This window comes from Ictalurus furcatus, chromosome 28, assembly GCF_023375685.1.
Source record: "Ictalurus furcatus strain D&B chromosome 28, Billie_1.0, whole genome shotgun sequence".
Classification (NCBI taxonomy): Eukaryota; Metazoa; Chordata; class Actinopteri; order Siluriformes; family Ictaluridae; genus Ictalurus; species Ictalurus furcatus.
This window is the reverse complement of record NC_071282.1, coordinates 9,571,500-9,594,364: the sequence shown is the minus strand read 5'-3', so window position 1 is coordinate 9,594,364 and position 22,865 is coordinate 9,571,500. Positions and strand designations below refer to the sequence as shown.

The window sequence follows — 22,865 nt, the reverse complement described above, 5'->3', positions numbered from 1 at the left end:
AACATCAAACTGATAATATATAGGCTTAATATAAACTATTTTTTTATTATATTAACTCATATTAACATTAACTGGATATGAAATATACTAATCTACAAATATATTTTTCTGTGCAATATATAGGCTACCTTTTTTGTCAACTCATCTTCATTTAAATCTTTCAACCGTGTACTGGCGCTTTAATTCAGCGAGAGCAGCTCAAGCAGCGCAGCAAAAAATAAAATTAGACTCGACACCGAAACTCCCGCTTCACTGCTGCAGCATCCAGTGTAAAAGCACTAATTCGTTAACATGCATGCCAAAAAAATACACACTGCTTCTGCTCTGCTGCAGCGTCTGGTGTAAAAGTTTAGCAGTGTAGAGTTTACAAATTGCAGTTTTGTCATCATTGTCACCCAATTCAAAGTAATTCCACACAAGAGACAGCTTCTTTACACACAGCACAAATTTTATGTGTTTTCCCGTCCTCTTTTTATTGACAGGATATAATTGGCTCTGATCATAGGATGTTTTTAAACTATCGGCCAGTAGCGTGAAAAATAGCCTTTATCCTGATTTATACCGATTATTGGCTGATACATCGGTGCATCTCTAGTACTTGGAGCTATCAATGATTCTCTCTATCTTAACTAGAGCCCCAGTTCAAGCTGAAGAGAAGGCGTTCCATAGCATGATGCTGCCACCACCATGCTTCACTTAGGGTCTGATGTTTTTTGGGAAGATAAGCACTTTTGTTTTAGTGCCAAACATACTTTTTGAATTGTGCCCCCAAACGTTCTACCTAGGGCTCCTCATACCATAACACATTTTGCCAGATGGTTTGGCAAAAGTTAGGTGGACTTGGATGGTGTCACTTAATTTATGTAACGGAGGTTAGGACGGTTGCAAGTGCAGTTAAAGACTTTTATTAGAGCAAGACAGGCAGACAAATCCAAAACAGTAATCACAAACGTGGTCCAATGACAGGCAATGGCTCAGGCGATCTACAAACAGGCATAAACAGGGTGAGGCTAGAATCAGAAATGAAAAATGATAAACAAGGTCAGTGAACATGAAACAAAACAAGAAACAAGGAACAACCGCTAGGTAAGGAGATAAACTCAATACTACGCAATGTGCTAAGAGACATGAGGGGTTTAAATGACAAACGTAATCATGGGTTAAACACAGGACAGTTGAAAACAATGATGACACATTTGGGAAACAACCAATGACAAAACAGGACATAACAGACAGAACATAACCATAACAAAAGCACATATCCAAAGTAAACAAAGTCAATGTCATTGAAGACCGAAAAGCGTGCGTTCGCTAAGTGCTCACTTCGCTTTGAGCTTGTGCAACGAGCTTGCGCTTCGGTTTTCTGAGCACGCTGCAATACTGCAGCACTGGCTCGAGGGGAAATCGTGACAAATGGGTGAGAAAGGGCTTCTGTCTAGCCATTCTACCCCACCGCCCTGACACGAGAGATTGTCACATGCAGGAAGTGACCAGTTCTTTGGCAGATATTCCTGCAGCCCCTTTAATATTGCCTTGATCTCTTGGCAGTTTTCCTGTTAAGTTTTCTTCTGGTCTTTTTGCAGTTTTGGAGGATGTTCTGTTCTTATTAATGTCTTCTGTGGTTCCCCATTTTCTCAACTTGTTGTTGATGGCCTGGTGTATTTTGGAAATTCTTTTGTAACCCTTTCCTCATTAATAACTTTCAACAGTGAGATCTCACTCTTAGCAGACCAAGGCTTCAGCAGTGAGACGAAACCAAGAAGATGTCAAGACAATCCTACAGAAACAGCAGATCTTTACTTTGGAGTTAATCAGAATCACTTCATTTATGACAGTTGTATGATAATTACTTTTGACCATGACTTTGAATGTGATTGGTTAATTTGGAGCTCAGTCACATGCCCCATTATGAAATGGTCTGCACTTATATAGCGCTTTTATCCAAAGAGTTTTACACTGTGTCTCATTCACCCATTCACACACCCTCACACACACACCAATGGTAGCAGAGCTGCCATGCAAGGCGCTAACTTGTCATCGAGGGCAACTTGGGGTTCAGTGTCTTGCCCAAGGACACATGTGGAGTCATGTGGGCCGGGAATCGAACTGCCAACCCTACGATTAGTAGGGCAGTGAGCTGGCAGGGGAACTTCGGCCGGGAGCAGAAAGAGGACAACCGCCTGAAGCATTGCTGGGCCCAGGTGCGGCAGATTGACGGGGTCGACCAAAACCCAGAACACAGGCTACCCACCTTCTACTTTCTATTCAGGGGAGGCCTGCTACACCACCGAACCCAGTGCAGAGGGGAAAACATGGACCTCCTGGTACTCCCCAAGACCCGAACCCAAACACTGTTGCACCTGGCCCATACCCATCCGCACGGGGGCCACCTGGGGCCCGAAACACTTGGGAAAAACTGAAGGACCGCTTCACCTGGCTGGGGATGGATGCAGAGGTCCGGGCCTTTTGTCAACAGTGCCCTCAGTGTCAGCGTACCACCCCCCGGAAGCCCCTACTGGCGCCCCTGATCCCACTTCCCATCATCAGCATCCCTTTTGAAAGGATCAGCATGGACCTCGTAGGGATGCTCCCCAAGTCCGCCCGGGGCCACGAGTACATACTCGTCATCATGGACTACACCACCCGGTACCCTGAGGCGGTGCCACTATGCAAAGCCACCTCCTTAGTGTGGTAGTGTGGGGATCCCAAAGGACATTCTGACCGACCAATGTACACCTTTTGTGTCCAAGCTAATGTCTGATCTGTGTTGGCAGTTACAGATGAAACACCTCAAGACGTCTGTCTACCACCCGCAAACTGATGGACTGGTCGAGAGATTCAACCAGACGCTAAAACAGATGTTACGCCGGGTGGTAGACGAGGAAGGAAGGAACTGGGACCTCCTCCCTCCCTACGTGCTCTTCGCCATCCGAGAGTGTCCCCATTCGTCCACGGGCTTCACCCTTCGAGCTCCTCTTCGGACGGCGACCTCGAGGACTGCTGGATGTGGCCCTCGAAGCGTGGGAGGAGCAAACGTACCCATTCTGCTCGGTCATCAACTACATGTAGGAGATGCAAGAGAAGATTGACCGGGCAACCCCGATAGTTTGGGAGCACATGCGAGCCATCCAGGAAGAACAGAAAAGGGTGTACAACCATCCCACGCAGCCTCAGGAGTTCCAACCGGGCAATCAGGTGCTCCTACTAGTGCCCAGTAGCTCTTGCAAGTTCCTGGCCCGGTGGTAAGGCCCGTACACAGTCCTCGAGCGAAAAGGCACCATAAACTATCGCCTGCAGCAGCCCGGTAAGTGAGCAGAGGAAAAACTCTACCACGTGAATCTGCTGAAGAAGTGGGTAGAACTGGCGCCGGTAGTATCAGCATACGCGGCTCTGGACACAGATCATGGCAAGGGTACTTTGGTAGAATTGGGGGAAGATCTTACCCCCACACAAAGACCGGAGCTAACCGAGTTGGTGGACCAATTTTCTGATGTGTTTTCTACCTCTCCAGGAATGACGCAGCTGGTCCACCACGAGATCAAGACCCGTCCAGGAGTAGTGGTGAGACAGCAGCCCTACCATGTCCCAGAGGCCCGGCGCAAGGCTATCGAGGAAGAAGTTAGCCGAATGCTGCGGGACCACATCATAGAGGAGTCCAACAGCCCCTGGTCCAGCCCCATCGTTGTCGTGCCGAAGCCGGACGGAAGTATGCGACTTTGTATCAACTTCCGGAAGCTGAACCAAGTCTCCGAGTTCAATAGCTATCCCCTCCCCCGAGTGAACGACCTTGTGGAGTGACTGGGGAGAGCCCGGTTCATATCTACCCCGGACCTAATGAAAGGCTACTGGCAAGTCGCGCTGGTACCGGACGCGAGACTGAAGACAGCCTTCAGCACAGCCACCGGTCACTGGCAGTACCGGGTTCTCCCCTTCGGGCTACACGGGGCACCCACAACGTTCCAGCGACTGATGGACATTGTCCTGCGACCCCACCGTATGTTCGCGGCCGCCTACCTAGACGACGTAGTTATCCACTCCTCCACTTGGTCGGACCACCTGTTCCACCTGGGGGAGGTTGTGAAGGAACTCCGGAAGGCCGGGCTGACAGCCAACCCCAAGAAATGCCACCTAGGGCTGACCGAGGCACAGTACCTGGGCTATTGTATTGGCCGGGGTATGCTGAAGCCACAGGCGAAGAAAATCGAGGCAGTGAAGGACTACCCCCGACCCACATCAAAGAATGTGTGCGTGCCTTCTTGGGGTTGGCAGGGTATTACCATAGGTAACTTCTCCTCTATAGCTTCCCCCCTCTCAGACCTTAAGAAGAAGGGCCAGCCGGACCGGGTGAAATGGTCTACGGAGGCAGAGCAGGCGTTCCAAGCCCTAAAGGAGGCCCTCACCAGCGCCCCAGAGCTACGCAACCCAGACTTCGCCCTCCCATTCACCATACACATAGATTCCTCCGAGACCAGCCTGGGCACTGTTCTCTCACAGACCTTCAACGGAGAGGAACACCTGGTCCTCTACATCAGTCGAAAGTTGTCCCCACCTGAGAGGAAGTATGCAGCCATGGAAAGAGAGGCCCTGGCGATAAAGTGGGCCATTGAAGAGCTCCAGTACTACCTGGCCGGTCGGCACTTCGTCCTGGTGACAGACCATGCCCCACTGCAGTGGATGGCCAAGGCAAAGGACACTAATGCCAGGGTAACCCAATGGTTCCTCTCGTTGCAGGATTTCTTTTTCCAGGTCCAGCACCGGGCAGGGACCCACCATGGGAATGTAGAAGGCCTCTCACGATGGGATGTACTGTGGGCCTGACACACGACAACAGTGGGCTCGGAGCTGGGGGGGGGGGGGCTGGTACTGTGGCAACAGGCCATCGCATAGGAAACATAGATCGATCCTCCCGCAACTGCCGCGGTGGCTCTGAAGAGACAGCGCTGCTTCAGCGCCACCAATGTTTCGGATCATGTGTGCGAGGGGAGAATATAAGCGGGCGATATTCCACTCACAAGGGAAGAGGAGGATCTCTGAGCATACGAATCCGACGCGAGTGAAGGCTCCACCCCCTGGCTGTAACCGAAGACGGCTGAGGCCCTCACCGCCCGATCGCACTTCAACACACACACACACACACCCACACTCCCCTCACCGTCCGTCTTAAATAAAGATCCCTCCACGAACAACACTAAAACAGCCTCCTGTGTGTCTGTGCTCCGTCCACCGCAGGCTAAATTCCCTACAATATATATATATACATATATATATATATATACATATATATATATATATATACATATATATATATATATATATATATATATATATATATATATATATATATATATATGTGTGTGTGTGTGTGTGTGTGTGTGTGTGTGTACATATTCCAAGTCAAGCTGTACATTTTCAATAACATGAAAATTGTGCTATAGTGTTTTTCTTTCAAGCATTACAAATACAGATACAGGGTCTTTATAATCTAATTTTATCTTAATTTGAGCTTAAATTCTCGTATATATGTATGTGAATGTGAACAGTAGGGTGGTGGGGGTGAATATGTGTGTGATCACGTGTGCAAATTGGTGTTGCTGCTGACATTCATCTCTTGTAAGGAAATGTGAAATTGTAGAATAAGCAAGGACGAAGGAGGGTTGAGCGAGAGGCAGCATGGCAGAAAACAGAGGAGGTGAAGAAGAGGTGGAGGTTGCACTGACTCTGCTGACTCAGGACTATTCAAAAAGGCTTGATTTCCACTCCATTTCCGTTGCTGCTTTGTAATTCTAATGAGAGGAGGGAAAGAGTATCAGAGAGAGAGAGAGAGAGAGAGAGGGGATCAAATTAAATATCGACTGACTTCAGGCTGTCCAGTGTAGACAAGCTGCACACTGACTCATCAACAGTGAACCTCTGCCAGCTCGCTAAAAACAGAGACGGAGAGGAGGAGGAGGACAGAGGGAAGGAGGGGGGATGAAGGGAAAGAGAGATCGAAGAGAGGGGGAGGGATGTGTAAAAATATACAACAGGGTTTGGAAGGGAAGCAATAAATATAAGACAAAAGCTTGAGATAAGGAATGTGGAAAAAGATGTGGAGATGTGGTAAAAAAGAATATTTTAAAGTCACTATTATTAATTTACCCTTTTCTTATCTTTTTAATTTTAATTTCCCAGTATTTGTTTCAATTAACACCCTTTATTTCAAATTTTCAGTTTGAACTTTCTGTTATCAATTTTATTTAATTTTATTATTTGCATTTTAATTTGAATTTCGTTTTCTAGGCTTTACCAAAATGACAAACAAAAGCAACACATTTGTAAATTAAAACTGATATTAGAAAATAATAAAGGAGAGGATAAATTTAAATGGATAATAGAAAATAGAAAACGGAAATGTAACTGACATCAAATTTGATAGAAGTACTATTTTAACAATATTTTATCTACATTGTCTAAATTTTAATAATTAGTTCTGGCACAAAAAAATCCCCAAAGTAACATGCAACATGAAAATCAAAACAGACGAAGGACAAAGAAAGAGTGAAGGGAAAAGAAAGGGATAGCAGCTGACAGAGGAATGTTGGGTGAATGATATACGTTTGAGGTATTTTAATGAATGCCATTGTGGCACTGGTTCGATACTGAGCTTGAGTTACTGTCCATGTGGTGTTGAGCATGTTCTCTGTGCGTCTATGTGGGTTTCCTCCAGGTTCCCCAGTTTCCTCTCACAACCTAAAAATGTGTCAGTAGGCTGTGATAAATTGTCTCTGGGTATGAATGTGTGTGTGACTGGTGCCCTGATGGACAGGCATCCCATCCATGCCTCATTCCCAGTGTTCCCAGAATAGACTCTGGATTTACCGTGACCCTGACTGGTCTCAAATGATAATGCAAGTAAAGTAATCTCCAATAATAACAGCGGTGCCTCAGTGTACTGATCACAAGGTCATGAGATCCCAGCATCAGCAAACTGCTCCAATGAATCCTGTCATGACAGTAAATGTCCTAGACTAGCATTGTCCTGGCAGTGTGCCAAGATTTGGCTCCTTTTTTGTCTCTAGATTTGGCCTTTTGTTTTTAGAGCCCTTTAATGGTTTTATTTCCTAGTGACAAATCTAGTGACTTTTTGAGCAGATATTAGTAACTGTCCTACTCTCAATATGGCTCTTCTACAGCTACTGGAATTTAGAGAGCAGATTCACTTCACTCACCACCAGAGTGAATAACCTGACTGAGATGCATATGTGAGCTGATATTCCCAACGACCAATCAATGATAGCCATTGTTCCTCTCGACTAATCAATGATCACCATTGTTCCTCTTAACCAATCACTGATCGCCATTGTTCCTCTCGACCAATCACTGATCAGCATTGTTCCTCTCAACCAATCACTGATCGCCATTGTTCCTCTTGACCAATCACTGATCACCACTGTTACTCAAGAAAAATTACTGATCACCATTGTTCCTCTCGACCAATCAATGATCAGCATTGTTCCTCTTGATCAATTACTGATCAACATTGTTCCTCTTGCCCAATTACTAATCACCATTGTTACTCTAGAAAAATTACTGATCACCATTGTTCCTCTCAACTAATCACTGATCACCGTTGTACTTCTTGACCAATCACTCATCACCACTGTTCATCTCAACCAATCACTGATCACCATAGTTCCTATCAACCAATCACTGATCACCATTGTTACTCTCAACCAATCACTGATCACCATTGTTACTCTAGAAAAATTACTGATCATCATTATTCCTCTCAACCAATCACTGATCACAATTGTTCCCAACAGCCAATCAATGATCACCACTGTCCCCACCATTGGTCACCATTGTTCCCAACAATCAATTGGAAAAAAAAAAAAAAAAAACAGAGTCCCGCGTGCACAATCATGATCACCAACATTACAGTCAAATTTACACACTCATTATTAGACATGAGATTTGTTGTATCTTAAGTAGACAGGGGATCTGAGAAGAATCATCCTTTTAAGAATTTTAATGAGTGCTCGGAACTAACATTGCAACATGCACAGGCTCAGCATTGCAACATCTCTTCTCTTATTCTATGCTTAACTGCAACCAGGAAACTTGAGTGCCATCTAGTGCTGTGTTAATGTAAGGATATCAAAAGTTTGTTTGCACAGATACGAAAAAGATTAAACTGGCAGCGTCCTAAATTGCATACTGTGACAATACCTATTGCATTCGATTCGATACCTACTGCTTGGCCGTCGATACAGTACATACTGTTCAGTATATGTGTGTAGTATGAATACAGTCTGGACATACTACATCTGCCATATTGGAATATATATGAGACCTGCAACTTCAAAAGAGCCGACACACTGCATTCCACCATTTTTTATTCGGACAGCTCTTCCGCGGCAGTCCCATTGCCTTATGGGATAGCACAGTGTCCAGTGGTTCCATACTGGAAAATCTCGGTGGAAGCAGTAGGTCATCCGGGTATTTCTCGCCTATTGTTTTATGAATACTGAGAATTCGGACATACTACTCCTTTGGTGTACTGCTTTTCACCTACTGTGTAGTAGGGTAGTAGATATTCGGACACAGCCACTGAATAATAGAAGAGAAATGGCTAGTAGGATTCAATCTGTGATTCCCAAAATTTATGATTATAAGAGAGCTCTGTGAGAAACCTTTTACTAAAGTTGAAATTTATAATATAGTGAAAAGAATGCCAAACAATAAATCCAGGGCCCGGTGGCTTACCTTCTGAGTTTTTTAAAGTCTTCTGGGACTCTATTCAAGACCTTCTCTATGAAGCGCTTAAAGAATGTGCTGTGAGTGGCGAATTTGGCAGAATCAATGAAGCAGAGTCTCATATCACTCATACCCAAACCTAATAAAGAATCAAAACACCTAGATAATTAGCACTCGATCACTCTTTTAAATTCAGATTGCAAATTATTAGCATCCATATATTCAGAAAAACTGAAATATTGTTTAGCTATTATTTCTAGCACCCAATCTGTTTTGTTAAAAGGTAGGCACATATCTACCAACATTAGATTAATATGAGATATTCTATATTATTCTGAATTAATTAATAAAGAGGCTATTATCTTATTTATTGACTTTTACAAAGCCTTCAACACGGTTGAGGACTCTTTTATCTTTGAAGCACTGTCTAAATTTGGTTTTGGTAGTTCATTTATAAATATGATACACACTCTTTATAATGGTATTAATAGTTCTGTTTCTTTAGCTTCTGGCTCTTCTCCCCATTTTGCTGTTGGTCAAGGTATCCATCAGGGATGTCCCATCTCTCTATATCTTTTTCTTCTGGCCACAGAATTTCTTCGCCTAGACATACTGTAAACAATTTGACCATTGAAGGAATAAATATTGGAGAAAACATTTTAATTATCAGTCAATTAAAGCTGATGATATGTGTCTCTTTCTTGCAGAAAATCATGTATGTGTATGATTCAGACAAAACATCTGTTAGTGGAATTAAGATGAAAAGTTATGTCAAGTACCTTGTGATTGACATATGTAAATCAGGTTCCGAAAATTTTCAGTCAAAATTAGACAAACCAATAAAGATACTTGACTGTTGGCTGCAGAGAGACTTAACCATTTACGGGAGAGTCTTATTGACTAAATCTGAGGGCATATCATGTTTACTATACCCTGCTCTTGTTATATGTTGATTAAAAAAAGATGAAATCTATAAACTCTCTGCTGCTTCGATTTGTTAGGAAAAATAAAACAGAAAATGTTCAAAGAAAAACTCTGGTAAAAATCTATAAGGAGGGTGGTCTTAATGCACTGGATTTTCAGACTATCAACCAGACATTTAAGATTAATTGGATAAAGAAATGTATTTCTAATAGTGAATTACGCTGGTTTTGAATCCCTAATCTAATTTTTGAAAAATGTGGTGACCTTAAATTCTTATTATCTTATAATTTTAAATGCTGCAAGTTACCTATCAAACTTTGAAATTTTCATGAACAAGCTCTTGAATCCTGGAAGATTGCATTTAAGCATAATCCCACTCCCAATGATCATTGTTCCTCTCCACCAATCATTGATCACCATTATTCCTCTCGACCAATCACTGATCACCATCGCTCCTCTCCACCAATCACCAATCACCGTTGTTCTTCTCGACCAACAAGAAATCTTCTCAATATGATGTCCTCAGTAATCAAGGGGAATTTCTCTCATTTAATGAACTTACAACCCCAATTCGAAAAAAGTTGGGATGCTGTGTAAAATATAAATAAAAACAGAATGCAATGATTTGCAAATCTCATAAACACATATGTTATTCAAAGTAGAACATAGAATACATATCAAATGTTTCAACTGAGCAAATGTATCATTTTAAGGAAAAAATAAGGTAATTTTGAATTTGATGGCCGCAACACATCTCAAAAATGTTGGGACAGGGCAACAAAAGGCTGGAGGAACATTTTGCAACTAATTAGGTTAATTGGCAACAGGTCAGTAAATGATTGGGTATAAAAAGAGTATCTTAGAGAGGCAGAGTCTCTCAGAAGAAAAGATGGGATGGAATCTGGATGGAAGCATATATTGCACTTAAACCTGTATATACCTTTCAGCATGGATGGTTTCAACTTTCCAGATGTGAAAGCTGCCTATTCCATAGTCAGTAATGTACCGCCATACCAACAGAGATGCAGGCTTTTGAACTGAGCACTGATAAAAAGCCAGATGGTCCCACTCCTCTTTAGTCATCTTTAGTTTAGAAGACGAGGCGTCCATGGTTTCCAAAAAGAATTTCAAATTTCATTTCATCTGATGACAGAACAGTTTTCCACTTTATTGCAGTCATCAAATTCAAAATTACCTTTTTTCCCCTTAAAATTGTACATTTCCTCAGCTTAAAAATTGTATATGTTTTCTATTGTGTTCTATTGTGAATAACATATGGGTTAATGAGATTTGACATCATTGCATTCTGTTTTTATTTACATGTTACACAGTTTTTTGGACTTGGGGTTGTATTACTCTGAAGGCTGCTACATTTTCTATAAGAGACTTCAATAAGGTGATTAAAAGTATCCCAATTAGCTTAAAATGCTTAATTAGAGTGCACCTAAGTTATCCTAGCTTGTCTAATCACAGGCCTATATTTTCAATGAATGGTACCCATATTCTAGACAAGAAATGTAATCTCTTTTTTCACTGCTTTTTCTGCTGATGTAAAATCCCTTTTTGCTTCTTTTAATAATAATATGTCTAAACCACTGAACGCCAAGGCTTCCAAAATGTATAACATTCTTAAGGCTATCACACTGAAAATGTCGTTCTTTTGCTGTGATATCTCATGTGTCCCTTTGTTGCAATATGTCCCCATTGTTGTTATTTGTTGTACGTATGTGTTTGATGCAATAGAAAAAAAAAAAAAGAAAAGACCAGAAAATGGCGTTTCCCGCACTCAGCTTTAACTTTCTCTAAGTGTGGAGAAGACCGAGTCTCCAAGTCACCACAAGAGGGAGACATTTTAAAACCAGAAACATTCTGATAACCAAATAAGGAAATGACGTACATAAGAAGAGTTCGGCACAGGTGTAGAAGACGCTTTATTTTGTTCCCCACCCGTATTTCTGGAAATCCAATCTCTCAGAACAGCCGGTAGCTCGAACAATCTGATCGCCGATTGGACATTACAGTGAGTGGGAATTACTTAGCCAATCCTGGAGCCGAAAACGTGGACGTATCAGCCAATCATAGAACAGAAGGCGTGATTTGTCGGAATACAGTTGGGGAAAAGTGGTAACTAGTAGTGTTAGTGGCGAAGTGGCAGCTGAGTTGGGTCATGTCCTAATTTAGGGTGCGATAATTTATGAGCGCACGTAACTACGGGAGAAGGTAAGCCTGGGTTAGGTCGGGGATTGGGTTTTAGGAATATGAAAAAATAAAGTCGCATCACGAAGATTTTAGCTAGGTTAGCTTGACTTGTTAGCGGTAGTGCTAGGTAAGTAACTAGTCGCTGTTACAGCAACACGTGGCTGTGACTCGTTGTAAATAACTTGAACTATGTCCTCAGTGTGTTTTTTTTACAGTTACACCTAATTACTATCATCATAAGCTGATCATGCAGTGTATACAGAGCTGCCAGTAGTTAGGGACTCAATGTGTACTGAAATGTCAATATTTTGCATAGCTGAATATTTTAACCGAATGTTTCTTCTGGTGTTTAAAGATCTAACTAATAAAAGGATTCGTGAGTGTTGCTGAAACTCTGTGGAAATGTAAACTATTAAGCTATTGAAACCTCACAGATTAAACCTGGAAAAAATTAGAAAGCAGTCTGCTTTGGAAATTGTCAGGATATTTATTTTTCTACAAAAGAATGAACTCTGAAAACAGTTGCAAACATTTGGAAGTTTCCATGTTGCATTAATATATTTGTATATAATTTTTTTCAAAGTTTTTTTTTTAAATAAAGTTTTTCAATGTCGGTTAAGAGGTGAGCTATTAATTATATCTGCTTAAAGGAATTAGATTTGAGGGCAGAGTGTGAATTGTGGTTCATGTCTGTGATTTACATTTCGGGTTATTTTGTTCTAAATCTCTTATTCTTTCTCAGGCAGAATATATTGGTATATCTATGTTGGTGTTAGTGAAATAAAAGTTAATTAACTTTGATTTACTTTTGTCTTACAGAATAGTGTACAGTTCTTTCTGAAAGTATTGGAACAGCAAGGACAATTCAGCTGTTTTTGCTGTACACTGAAGATATTTGGGTTTGAGATCAAAAGATGAATGAGATGATGGATCAGAAGTTAAGCTTTCGTTTCCTGATATTTACATCTAGATGTGTTAAACAGCTTTAGTTTGAACACAACCATTTTCCCAAGTGATCAGAAATATTGGAACATGTGACTGATGGCACAGGTGTGCTCTGTTAAATTTATTTGTTTAAATAATGAATAGCTCCTTCATCTGTGAAGACTGCATTTGTTGTTAAAAAGGATAAGCCAACATGAAGATCAGAGAGCTGTCTATGGGAGAAAAGCAAGCCTTTTTGAAGCTGAGAAAAGAGGCATTGGACAAACATTGGGCATAGCCAACACAAGAATTTGGAATGTCCTGAAAGCCACTGGTGTACTGAGCAACAGACAATGGGTTGGCTGATGACAGAAATATTGTGAGAGCTGTGAAGAAATACCTGAAAACAACAGTCAGTTTCATCACCAACAACCTCCACAGGGCAGGGATGAAGGTACCACAATCCACCGTTCAAAGAAGACTTTGAGAGCAGAAATATAGAGACCATACCAGAAGATGCAAACCACTCACCAGGAAGAATTAGAAAGCCAGATTGGAATTTGCAAAGAAATACAGAGTTGTACCACTTCTACCAAAATGATGGTCGAAAGGTTGGAAAGTGTGGAAAAAGAAAGGATCTGCTCATGAAAACATTCCGAAACATACCAAGCTAATCTGTGAAACATGGTGGAGGTAGTGTTATGGCTTGGGCTTGCATGGCTGCTTCTGGAACAGACTCACTAATATTGATGATGTAACTCATGATGGTAACAGCAGAAATAATTCAGAAGTTTACGGAAACATTTTGTCTGAGAATTTACAGAGAAATGCAACCAAATTAATCAAGAGGAAGTTCATCGTGCAGCAAAACAATGATGCAAAACACACTGCCAACTCAACAAAGCACTTCATCGTGGGGGAAAAGTGGAAGGTTTTAATCTGGCCAAGTCAATCACCAGACCTTAACCCAGTTGAGAATGCATTTCACCTCCTGAAGAGGAGACTGAAGGGAGATCCCCCCCCCCCCCCAAAAAAAAAGAAAAAGAAAACAAAAACTGAAAGAGGCTGCAGTAAAAGCTTGGAAAAGCACAACAAAAGAAGTATGCAACAGTCGATGCAGTTATTGCAAGCAAGGAATGTGCAACGAAATATAAAGTGTTATTTACTTTAATTTACTTTTAAGACTGTTTGTTTCTTTACTTTCTCTCTCCTAAATATTGGGTGGTCTGTTATTGGGTGCCATGTTTTAAGTTGTTTAACACCTCTAGATGTGGCGGCTGTGGCTCAAGTGGTAGAGCAGGTAGTAGAGCGGGTTGTCCACTAATCGTAGGGTTGGCGGCTCGATTCCTGGCCCACGTGACTCCACATAGACGTGTCCTTGGGCAAGACACTGAACCTTAAGTTGCTTCTAATGGCAAGTTTGCGCCTTGCGTGGCAGCTCTGCTACCATTGGTGTGTGAGTGTGAATGAGACACAGTGTAAAGCGCTTTGGAAAAAAGCACTATATAAATGCAGACCACTTAGATGTAAATATGGGGAAATGAAAGCTGAAATTCTGATCCATCATCTAATATTCATCTTTTGATCTCAAACCAAAATGTTTTCAATGTATAGTGAAAACAATAGAATTGGGCTTGCTGTTCCAATACTTTTGGAGAGGACTGAAGTTAGCTAAATATTGTTAGCTGACCTAGGTTTCTGACTGGGTGAATTTGGCTAATGATCTATCAAAATGATCCTGGTTAAAACAGTCCAATTAGATGTGGCTTTCTCTTTCGGGTCTTTTTAGCGTAGTCTTTTTGCTAATAAAACTAAATGACTGGTTTTTACTGGTTTAGTTTCCTGTCTGTTCCTGACTTCTGGTTATAAGAGAAGCGATGACTGCTGAAGCAAAGGCAAGTAGGGCCAGATTTAGAGAGTGAGCGTGTGTGTGCAAGTGTGTGTGTGTTACACTGCTTGCTGGTGATGAGTGCTCTCTAGTGACTCCTTCAACAAGGTGCAAACTTACATTAGCTGAATTCCAAATGGCTTCACACTCTCTCTATATATAACACTACGTAGGCAATGAAATGTTGGCTCCTGCATCCTATATAGTGAGTGAACTGTGTCTCTAACACAGCACCATTTGGAATTCAGCCATACCATGATGTTAGGTGATTAGTGTAGGACATAAATATGCACCGCATGTCGCAACCATTTTGTCACCAGCAACCATTGTAGCCTAGAAAGTACTGAAATACATTTCTGCAGACTTCCTGGCCTGGTGGCCTTGAATATCACAGAAATGTTCTTTTAATAAAATGACATACTTTCGGACTTGTGGACCAGGTTTCCCTACACACATCTCAGATCAGCAGGAAAGGCTAATGATCTTTTGTATTTATTAGAAGTTCAGAGAGGATGGAGGACCACCTGATTGAAAATGAGACCTCCTTTTACATGAAGGCGGAGCAGTACTGGAAAGACATCCCGCCCACTGTGGATGGAATGCTTGGAGGGTATGGTAGCATTTCCAGCATCGACATCAACGGTTCCAAAAAGTTCCTGCAGAAATTCCTTGGGGTGAGAGACCACTGTTTATATGTTTACACAGTCTACATAGTCTAGAGCAGGAGTGTCCAATCTTATCCGGAAAGGGCCAGTGTGGGTGCAGGTTTTCATTCCAACCAAGCAGAAGCCACACCTGATTCCACCTGTTTAATCAGTTGATCTTGGCTTTCAATAGACTCAGGTGTGGGTTCTGCTTGGTTGGAATGAAAACCCTCACCCACACCGGCCCTTTCCGGATCAGATTGCCCACCCCTGGCCTAGAGCATCAAACATGCATATTAGAGCTGCAACAACTAATTGATAATAATCAATTATGAAAATCGTTGTCAATGAATCTCATTATTGATTAGTTGGTCTGCGCGCAGCACGGGGTGTGTTTACTCATTACATTACTTCTGTTCAGAAAACACGCTTCGGAGAGTAAATACTAAAGTTGTGTCCCAAATGAAGTACTGTACACTTACACTATGCACTCTGCGCTACTGTCTAGTGTGTGAATTTTAGAAAGATAATATCGTCTCAAATGGAACACTAGTGGGTTTTTTTTACTAACTGGAAGTATATGCCGCTTCCTACATGACGTCATACGCACCTAATGCGACGGCTTTAGCTTTGGCCTAATAAGCAGGGTCACCATACATGGCTTTCTTTTCTCTCAGTGACATCAGACGGAGGCGAAATCGTCCAGTGACTGGAAGAAAATGTGCGACCTCCAAGTCCTCTAAGGCAGGAGGGCATTTTATATTAAACACCGCCGAGAAGATTTATAAACTTTATAAAGCGGAGTTTGTGTAGCACCAGCACGACAGTGATGCTGTCGCAAGCTGCTTAAACGGTTTAGTTTAATTTGTGTATTGACATTATATGCTGTATCGGTGTAACGTTGTTGTTTATTATAACGGAAGTGATCTATTAGTAACGAGGCTGTGTTGCTCCTCATGCGCAGTGTAGACGCGCTGATACAGAGTGGGAGCGCGAGTAAGACCTGTAATGTCTAATTAAAACATTATGATCAAAAGTAAACACAAGTAAAATAATATGTCTAAAGGCAGTGAGTAACAGAAACCACAAGGTGCAGTGAAAGTTTTTACTATTAATTTAGGACTGTAGGTTAATTCAGTGCTTTTTGTGCATCCATAAAAAGTAATGCATATATACTATTATATATTTTTTATATATAATGCATGCGTGTGTGTATATATATGTGTGTGTGTGTGTGTGTGTGTGTGTGTGTGTGTGTGTGTGTGTATATATATATATATATATATATATATATATATATATATATATATATATATATATATATATATATAAGTATTTATGCATTTTTTTATGGCACTGAATTAAACTACAATCCTAAATTAATAATATATATTCTGATGTGTTCCTGTATGTATTGGGTTCTTTTCAGTCTTATATAATTAGACAAACAGTTGTGTAAAGTTTTAGTCTGAAGTTTATATTTGTAACACTCAGTTTGTGGATTTAATTTAAAATAAACGAAAAAATAGTACTGAAGGTTTGCCCTGCCCCATCCGATTAATCGTAAAAATAACCAGCCGACTAATCGATTATGAAAATAATTAGTTTCAGCCCTATTGCATATATAGAGCGAGTAAGTGAAAAAGAGTGATGTGAAATAATTACACTGATTTCCCCGTTTGTGATCTATTTAAGAGTTTGCAGTACAACTAAATTGTTCCTGTTATAATTTCCTGCTAGATTAAGGCAAGTGATTGACTTAAAACATTGTGGTACGTGTTTTTGTGGCACTGTAGTTCGGGAAGGTTGTTTAGAAGGTTCTTGGTAAATAAATATCAAGTAATTACCTGCTGTTCGCACAATTAATAGGGAACATTTTTCTCACAGTGTCATTTACGACAGAATCACGATGCTAACATTTTATTGAACAGCTCTAAAGAAGGGTTTGATTAAAATTTTGAAATGTAGCATTCTGTTGCACTGTGAGAAAAATGGCAGTATGTCCATACAGCATCTCTGGCATACAGGGATGTGTGTAAATTGTTTCTGTGTGCCAGGAATGCTGTATGGACCTGCCAAAAAGAAACAGGAAAAGGAGAATGCAGGGTTCAGAAGCATGAAACCAGCACAGCCATATAGACTGGCCACACTGTCTTTGTGTGAGCCCTAGACAGTGAATGTTGCATCAAGTGATCATGAAGGTAAACCCCACTGTTCAGTACCAAGAGCATATCTATTGTACTTTCTGGCTCAGAAGAAGGATGGTCGTTTCTGTCTGATTCCAGATATGACAGGAATGAACTTGTTCTTAAATGCACCCTCCTTCCATATTACAATATACAGTGCTGATTTTGTTTTGTTTTTGTGTACATCTCTCATTAAATATTTTAAAACTTCAAACCAAATACAATATAAAACAAAGGAAATCTGAGTAAGCACACAATATAGTTTTAATTAATTTATTTATTTTATTGATGCAAAAAAATTATCCAACACCTATCACCCATGTGAAAAAACTAATTGGCCACTTAAAATTATAATCTGGTTGTGCCACCTTTAGCAGGAATAACTGCAAACAAACACTTCTGATAACTGGAGATCAGTCTTTCACAGCGCTGTGGTGGAATTTTGGCCCACTCTTGTAGATCTGCTTTAGTTCAGCCACCCTAGGAGGGTTTTCGAACATGAACTGCCCATTTAAGGTTCTGCCACAGCATCTCCATTGGTTCAAGTCAGGACTTATGCTTTGGATCATCGTCTTGCTGCATAATCCAGTTGCACTTGAGTTTGAACTTACGGACTGAAGACCGGACATTCTCCTTTAGGATTTTCTGCTAGAGAGCAGAATTCATGTTTCCCTCAATTAGTTGAAAAAATAGTTCCCTCAAGTTGCCGAGACCATGAAGCAGCAAAACATCCCCACAGCATCACACTTCCTCCACCATGCTTGACCATAGGTATGATGTTCTTTTTGTGGAATTCCTTGTTTGGTTTACACCAGATGTAACGGGACCCCTGTCTTCCAAACAGTTCCACTTTCAACTCCTCAATCCACCGAACATTCTCCAAAAATGTTTGAGGATCATCAAGGTTTGTTTTTGCAAAATTCAGACGAGCCTTACTGTTGTTCTGGGTTAGCGGTGCTTTTCACCTCACCACTCTTCCATGGATGCCATTTTTGCCCAGTGTCTTTCTGATAATGGAGTCATGAACAGTGACCTTTATTGATGCAAGAGAGGCCTGTAGTTCCTTTGATGTTGTTCTTGGCTCTTGACTTCCTGGATGAGTAGTTGCTGTGCTCTAGGAGGAATTTTGGAAGGTTCACTATTGTGCTGAGTTTTTCCATTTGGAGATAATGGCTCTCACTGTAGTTCTTTGGAGTCCCAGAGCCTTTGAAATAGCTTTGTAACCCTTCCCAGACTGATGTATTTCAGACACCTTCTTCCTCATCATTTCTGGAATTTCATTCAACTTTGTGTGTTACTGGGTAAGACCTTTTAACCAACTTCATGCTGTTGAAAAAGTAAAATTTTAAGTGTTGATTTAATTGAACTGGGTTTGCAGTAATCAGGCCTGGTTGCATCTTGCTTAGGGCTGCAACAATTAATCGATAAAATTTATGATAATTAAAATAATTGACAACTAATTTCATTATGGATTAGTTGGGTCTGTGGCATCACTGTGGATAACCCCCATCAGTGATGTCACTTCACAATGGTGAAAAACGTGTTTCTATGAATAAAATCTATCAGAGGAGGTCACAGAGTGAGCTTATGTGGGGAAAGTGCGCGATCCGGGTCGTCCAAAATGAGTGTTTTATATTAAGAGCTTCAAACAAACTCATAAGTGTATTAACGTGGCTTGTCGTGTCAGATGCTGCGACAGATTTGTGCTGTTTAATGTGTTCCAGACATGTTTTCCTCAGCACAGAAATGACATTTTTATGTTTATATCTTTATCTGTAAATGTTATAAATTCTCAGCAGTATTTCCATTTTACATAAAGGCTCGTCCTGACAAGTGGGTCTCCATTAAACTTCACTGAATGAGTGCGAGTCCACGCATGCGCGTCAATCAAACAGTGCACAAAATGATCAAATATGCTGTTTGATGCTATGTTTAGAAACAAAAGTAATTGTGTTTGTTTATAAGAGCAATGTTTTTTAGTTTGTGCTTTTGTGTTATTTGTTTATTGTTAACATTTTTAATCTAGTGATTTAACTTCTGCTTTAAAGCTTGTGGGCAATCAGTTGTTTTTTTTTGTTTGTTTGTTTACAAAATATATTGTTAATATTTTTTTAAATCCTTTGCACAATATATAGCATAGCCCACAGAGATACATTTAATACCTTTTTCATAGCCTTCAATTTGCACAATGTTTGAAGGACTGCACTGGGCAGAATGTGAAAATAACAGAAAATAAAAGTCGGTCTTTTAACCCAAGTAATTGATTAATCGAAGAAATAATCGACAGATTAATCAACTATCAAAATAATCTTCGTTGCAGCCCTAGTCTAGTCCAGCTGAACCCCATTATGAATGCAGTTTCATGGATTTTGGGAATTAGTAAGTACAGGGGCAAATACATTTTCACACAGGCCCAGTTGGTATTGGATGACATTTTTGCTTCTATAAATAACATTATCATTTAAAAACTGTATTGTGTGTTTACTCAGGTTGCCTTTGTTTTATCTTATATTTTAATTATATGAGATGAGAGATATATATATATATATATATATATATATATATATATATATATATATATATATATATATATATATATATATATATATATATATAATATATATATATATATATATATATATATATATATATATAGAGAGACAGAGAGAGAGATAGATAGATAGATAGATAGATATACACACACTCGAACAGGAGAAATCAGGTCAACAATCAACAAATACTTTTTCACAGCACTGTATTTCATGCAACCACAGGACTGGTTCATGTCGCTGTATCGGCATGACCTCTATTTCCAGCGACCCAGGATGTCTAGTTTTTGACATTTGCCTTCCAAGGAAATGCATTCCAGTTTAAAGTTTTATCGTTCAGAATCTGTTTAGTGCCACAAATGTTTCCGAGATGTCTGAAAAGAGCTCTGTCTCCACTCCACTAATGGCCAGAGGCATCAGGATGCTGCCATATTTGGACAACTGGCTCCTATGCTCCACCCACAAATAGCAGGCCATTGGGGGTCTTCCACCTTCCTTATTTATATTACAGTGTTGGGCCTCGTGCTGAACATTCATGAAAAGAGCTCTCTGAAACAGAACACCCAATTAATTCATCAGTGTAACGGGAGAGTAATGCAGAATGCTACCTCACTCACACAAGTCAAATTAGCCTGCACAATTAAATGTATGGACTAATTAAATGTAGCATCAAAGTTGTTGAATCACACCCTGACATTGTAGTCATGAATAAGTATCAAAATTTTGGATACCTTGTTTAACTCTAGCTGCTAGTTAAACAAACATGTGCATTGAAAAACAGCATGTTGTGCAAACATGAAGATGCTAGACATGAATAAAGTACTAGCACATTTTAACCTTAGCGGTTCTACAAAGCGCTTTACACTGTTTCTCATTCACCCATTCCCACACACACCAGGCTGCTAGCCTGCTATCGGGGTGGCACGTTGGCGGTTCGATTCCCGGCCCACCCTACAATTAGTGGACAGCCTGCTTTACCACCTGAGCCACAACTGCTGTGTGCACTGAGAGAATGAAATTGCTGCCATTTTGTCAGGTGGATAATTACTATTAGAGACATTTCTATATTTAGGACTCCATGAAGTTATTGATGTGTATATCCCTGTCTGCATCCCTAGACTATATTATTGAAATGAACTAAGCAACTAGCCTCAAGACTAGAATTTTATCCCAGGTAATTACATTTCAGACCAACAAAAACATGAGATTGGCCAAGCACACTGATGAAGTCACTTGCCCAGTTTCCTTGCTTATGAATATATGATTAGTCAATCCAACCAGTTTAACCTTTGTTGTCCTTTCATCTTTCTCACAATGTGTCTCCTGTCCCCAGGAAGGCAAAGGTAAGACGAGACCAGGCTGTGCCCTGGACTGTGGCGCAGGAATCGGCCGCATCACCAAGCGTCTTCTCTTGCCGCTCTTCCGTACCGTGGACTTGGTAGACGTGACCCAGGAGTTCCTGGACAAAGCACGCTCGTACCTGGGTGAAGAGGGCAAGAGAGTGGAGAACTACTTCTGCTGCGGCCTACAGGATTTCCAGCCTCAGCCGGATCGTTACGACGTCATCTGGATCCAGTGGGTCATCGGTATGCCAGAGTTCAGTTGTAGTAAGACTTAAAACGTAATGAGTATGATGGACCTTAAAATATGATCTCTTACCTGTCCAGGTCACCTGACTGATGATCACCTAGAGGAGTTCCTCAGGCGATGCCGCAGTGCCCTGCGTCCCGATGGCCTGATCGTGGTGAAGGATAACGTGGCATACGAGGGTGTCGTGCCTGACGAGGTGGACAGCAGTGTGTGCAGAGACCTGCCCTTATTACGCCGCATAGTGGCCAGAGCTGGTCTCAGCATCATCCATCAGGAACAGCAGCAGAACTTCCCTGAGGAGATCTACCAGGTCCACATACTAGCTCTTAGATAGGAGATGCCTGCCTACCTACCTAAATAATGCAACGTTTTATGAGCAAGATGTTACACCCAGTTGTTTCTTCCTGCCATTTTTAATGATGCATCAGTTTGGAACGCTGCAAAATGGTCAATATGTGCCTGTATTAGGGGTCTGCGGTTTTAAGCGAGGCAGTTTTCAAGGTCTGATTTGCACCCAGATCCCTGGACTACCACTATCAGAGAACACAGATTTCATATGATAGTTAGCCATTTTACACTTTTAAGATATCTAAATGTCCTCTCATCTGTAGTTACTCGCAGGATGTTTTTGGAGGATAGAATCTATGTAAACAAAAGAACATGTTTGTGCTTTCATGGAAATAATGTTTGATATTTGAGGCAACATGAATTTTGGCCCAAACTCTGTGTGAGAGTAATGTGTCTAGTTTGTGCATAAGTTATTAAGAGACATATTCATGTGTGCATGTATTGTATTTGTTTTGAGTGACTGTGGATTTAAATACATAAATAGCTCTGTAGAAAATATTGTATTTTTCTTTTATGCTCCGAAGCCCTTAAAAATAATTTTGTTACAAAAGAAAAATTCTTGCTGGTCAGACTTTGAGCATTTGCTACAACAAATAATCATGATCAAGAAAGAGGCAGTTTGATTGGTGTGGCCAATGACCAACCACAGACCTTTACATGTACGACATTTGGCACATGCCCTTATCCAGAGTGTTTTACATTTGAGGTTTAAGGCCCTTGCTCAAAAGCCCATCAATGGCAGTTCGACAGTTCTGGGATTTGAACTCAAATTTCTGATCAACAATCCAACATGTTAACCACTGCAGCTATCATTATACAACATAATGTCATTTTAAATAAAAACTACAGTGTAAAGTAGCAGTGATAGTCTATATTT

General features: G+C 40.8%; 1 protein-coding gene across 4 annotated transcripts; it reads left to right on the top strand.

Annotated features, from left to right (window-relative positions):
• Positions 1 to 11,754: 11,754 nt before the first annotated feature.
• Positions 11,755 to 22,484, top strand: ntmt1 (N-terminal Xaa-Pro-Lys N-methyltransferase 1). 4 transcript variants are annotated; one of them, XM_053617772.1, is made up of 4 exons: positions 11,755 to 11,880; positions 14,622 to 15,345; positions 21,384 to 21,636; positions 21,718 to 22,484. In XM_053617772.1, the coding sequence occupies exons 2-4, from the start codon at positions 15,184 to 15,186 to the stop codon at positions 21,972 to 21,974; spliced, it is 672 nt and encodes a 223-aa protein (XP_053473747.1). In that variant the 5' UTR covers positions 11,755 to 11,880; positions 14,622 to 15,183; the 3' UTR covers positions 21,975 to 22,484. The 4 variants fall into 4 exon arrangements, with proteins under 4 accessions (XP_053473747.1, XP_053473745.1, XP_053473746.1 ...); XM_053617770.1 differs by having other exon boundaries at positions 11,757 to 11,880; positions 15,171 to 15,345; XM_053617771.1 differs by having other exon boundaries at positions 11,761 to 11,880; positions 15,174 to 15,345.
• Positions 22,485 to 22,865: the final 381 nt, after the last annotated feature.

Coding starts and splice junctions, on each gene's coding strand:
- ntmt1 (XM_053617770.1), top strand. CDS start 11,855: ATGAGCGCACGTAACTACGGGAGAAG. Junction 11,881..15,170: donor GCACGTAACTACGGGAGAAG/GTAAGCCTGGGT, acceptor TGTATTTATTAG/AAGTTCAGAGAGGATGGAGG. Junction 21,637..21,717: donor CTGGATCCAGTGGGTCATCG/GTATGCCAGAGT, acceptor TTACCTGTCCAG/GTCACCTGACTGATGATCAC.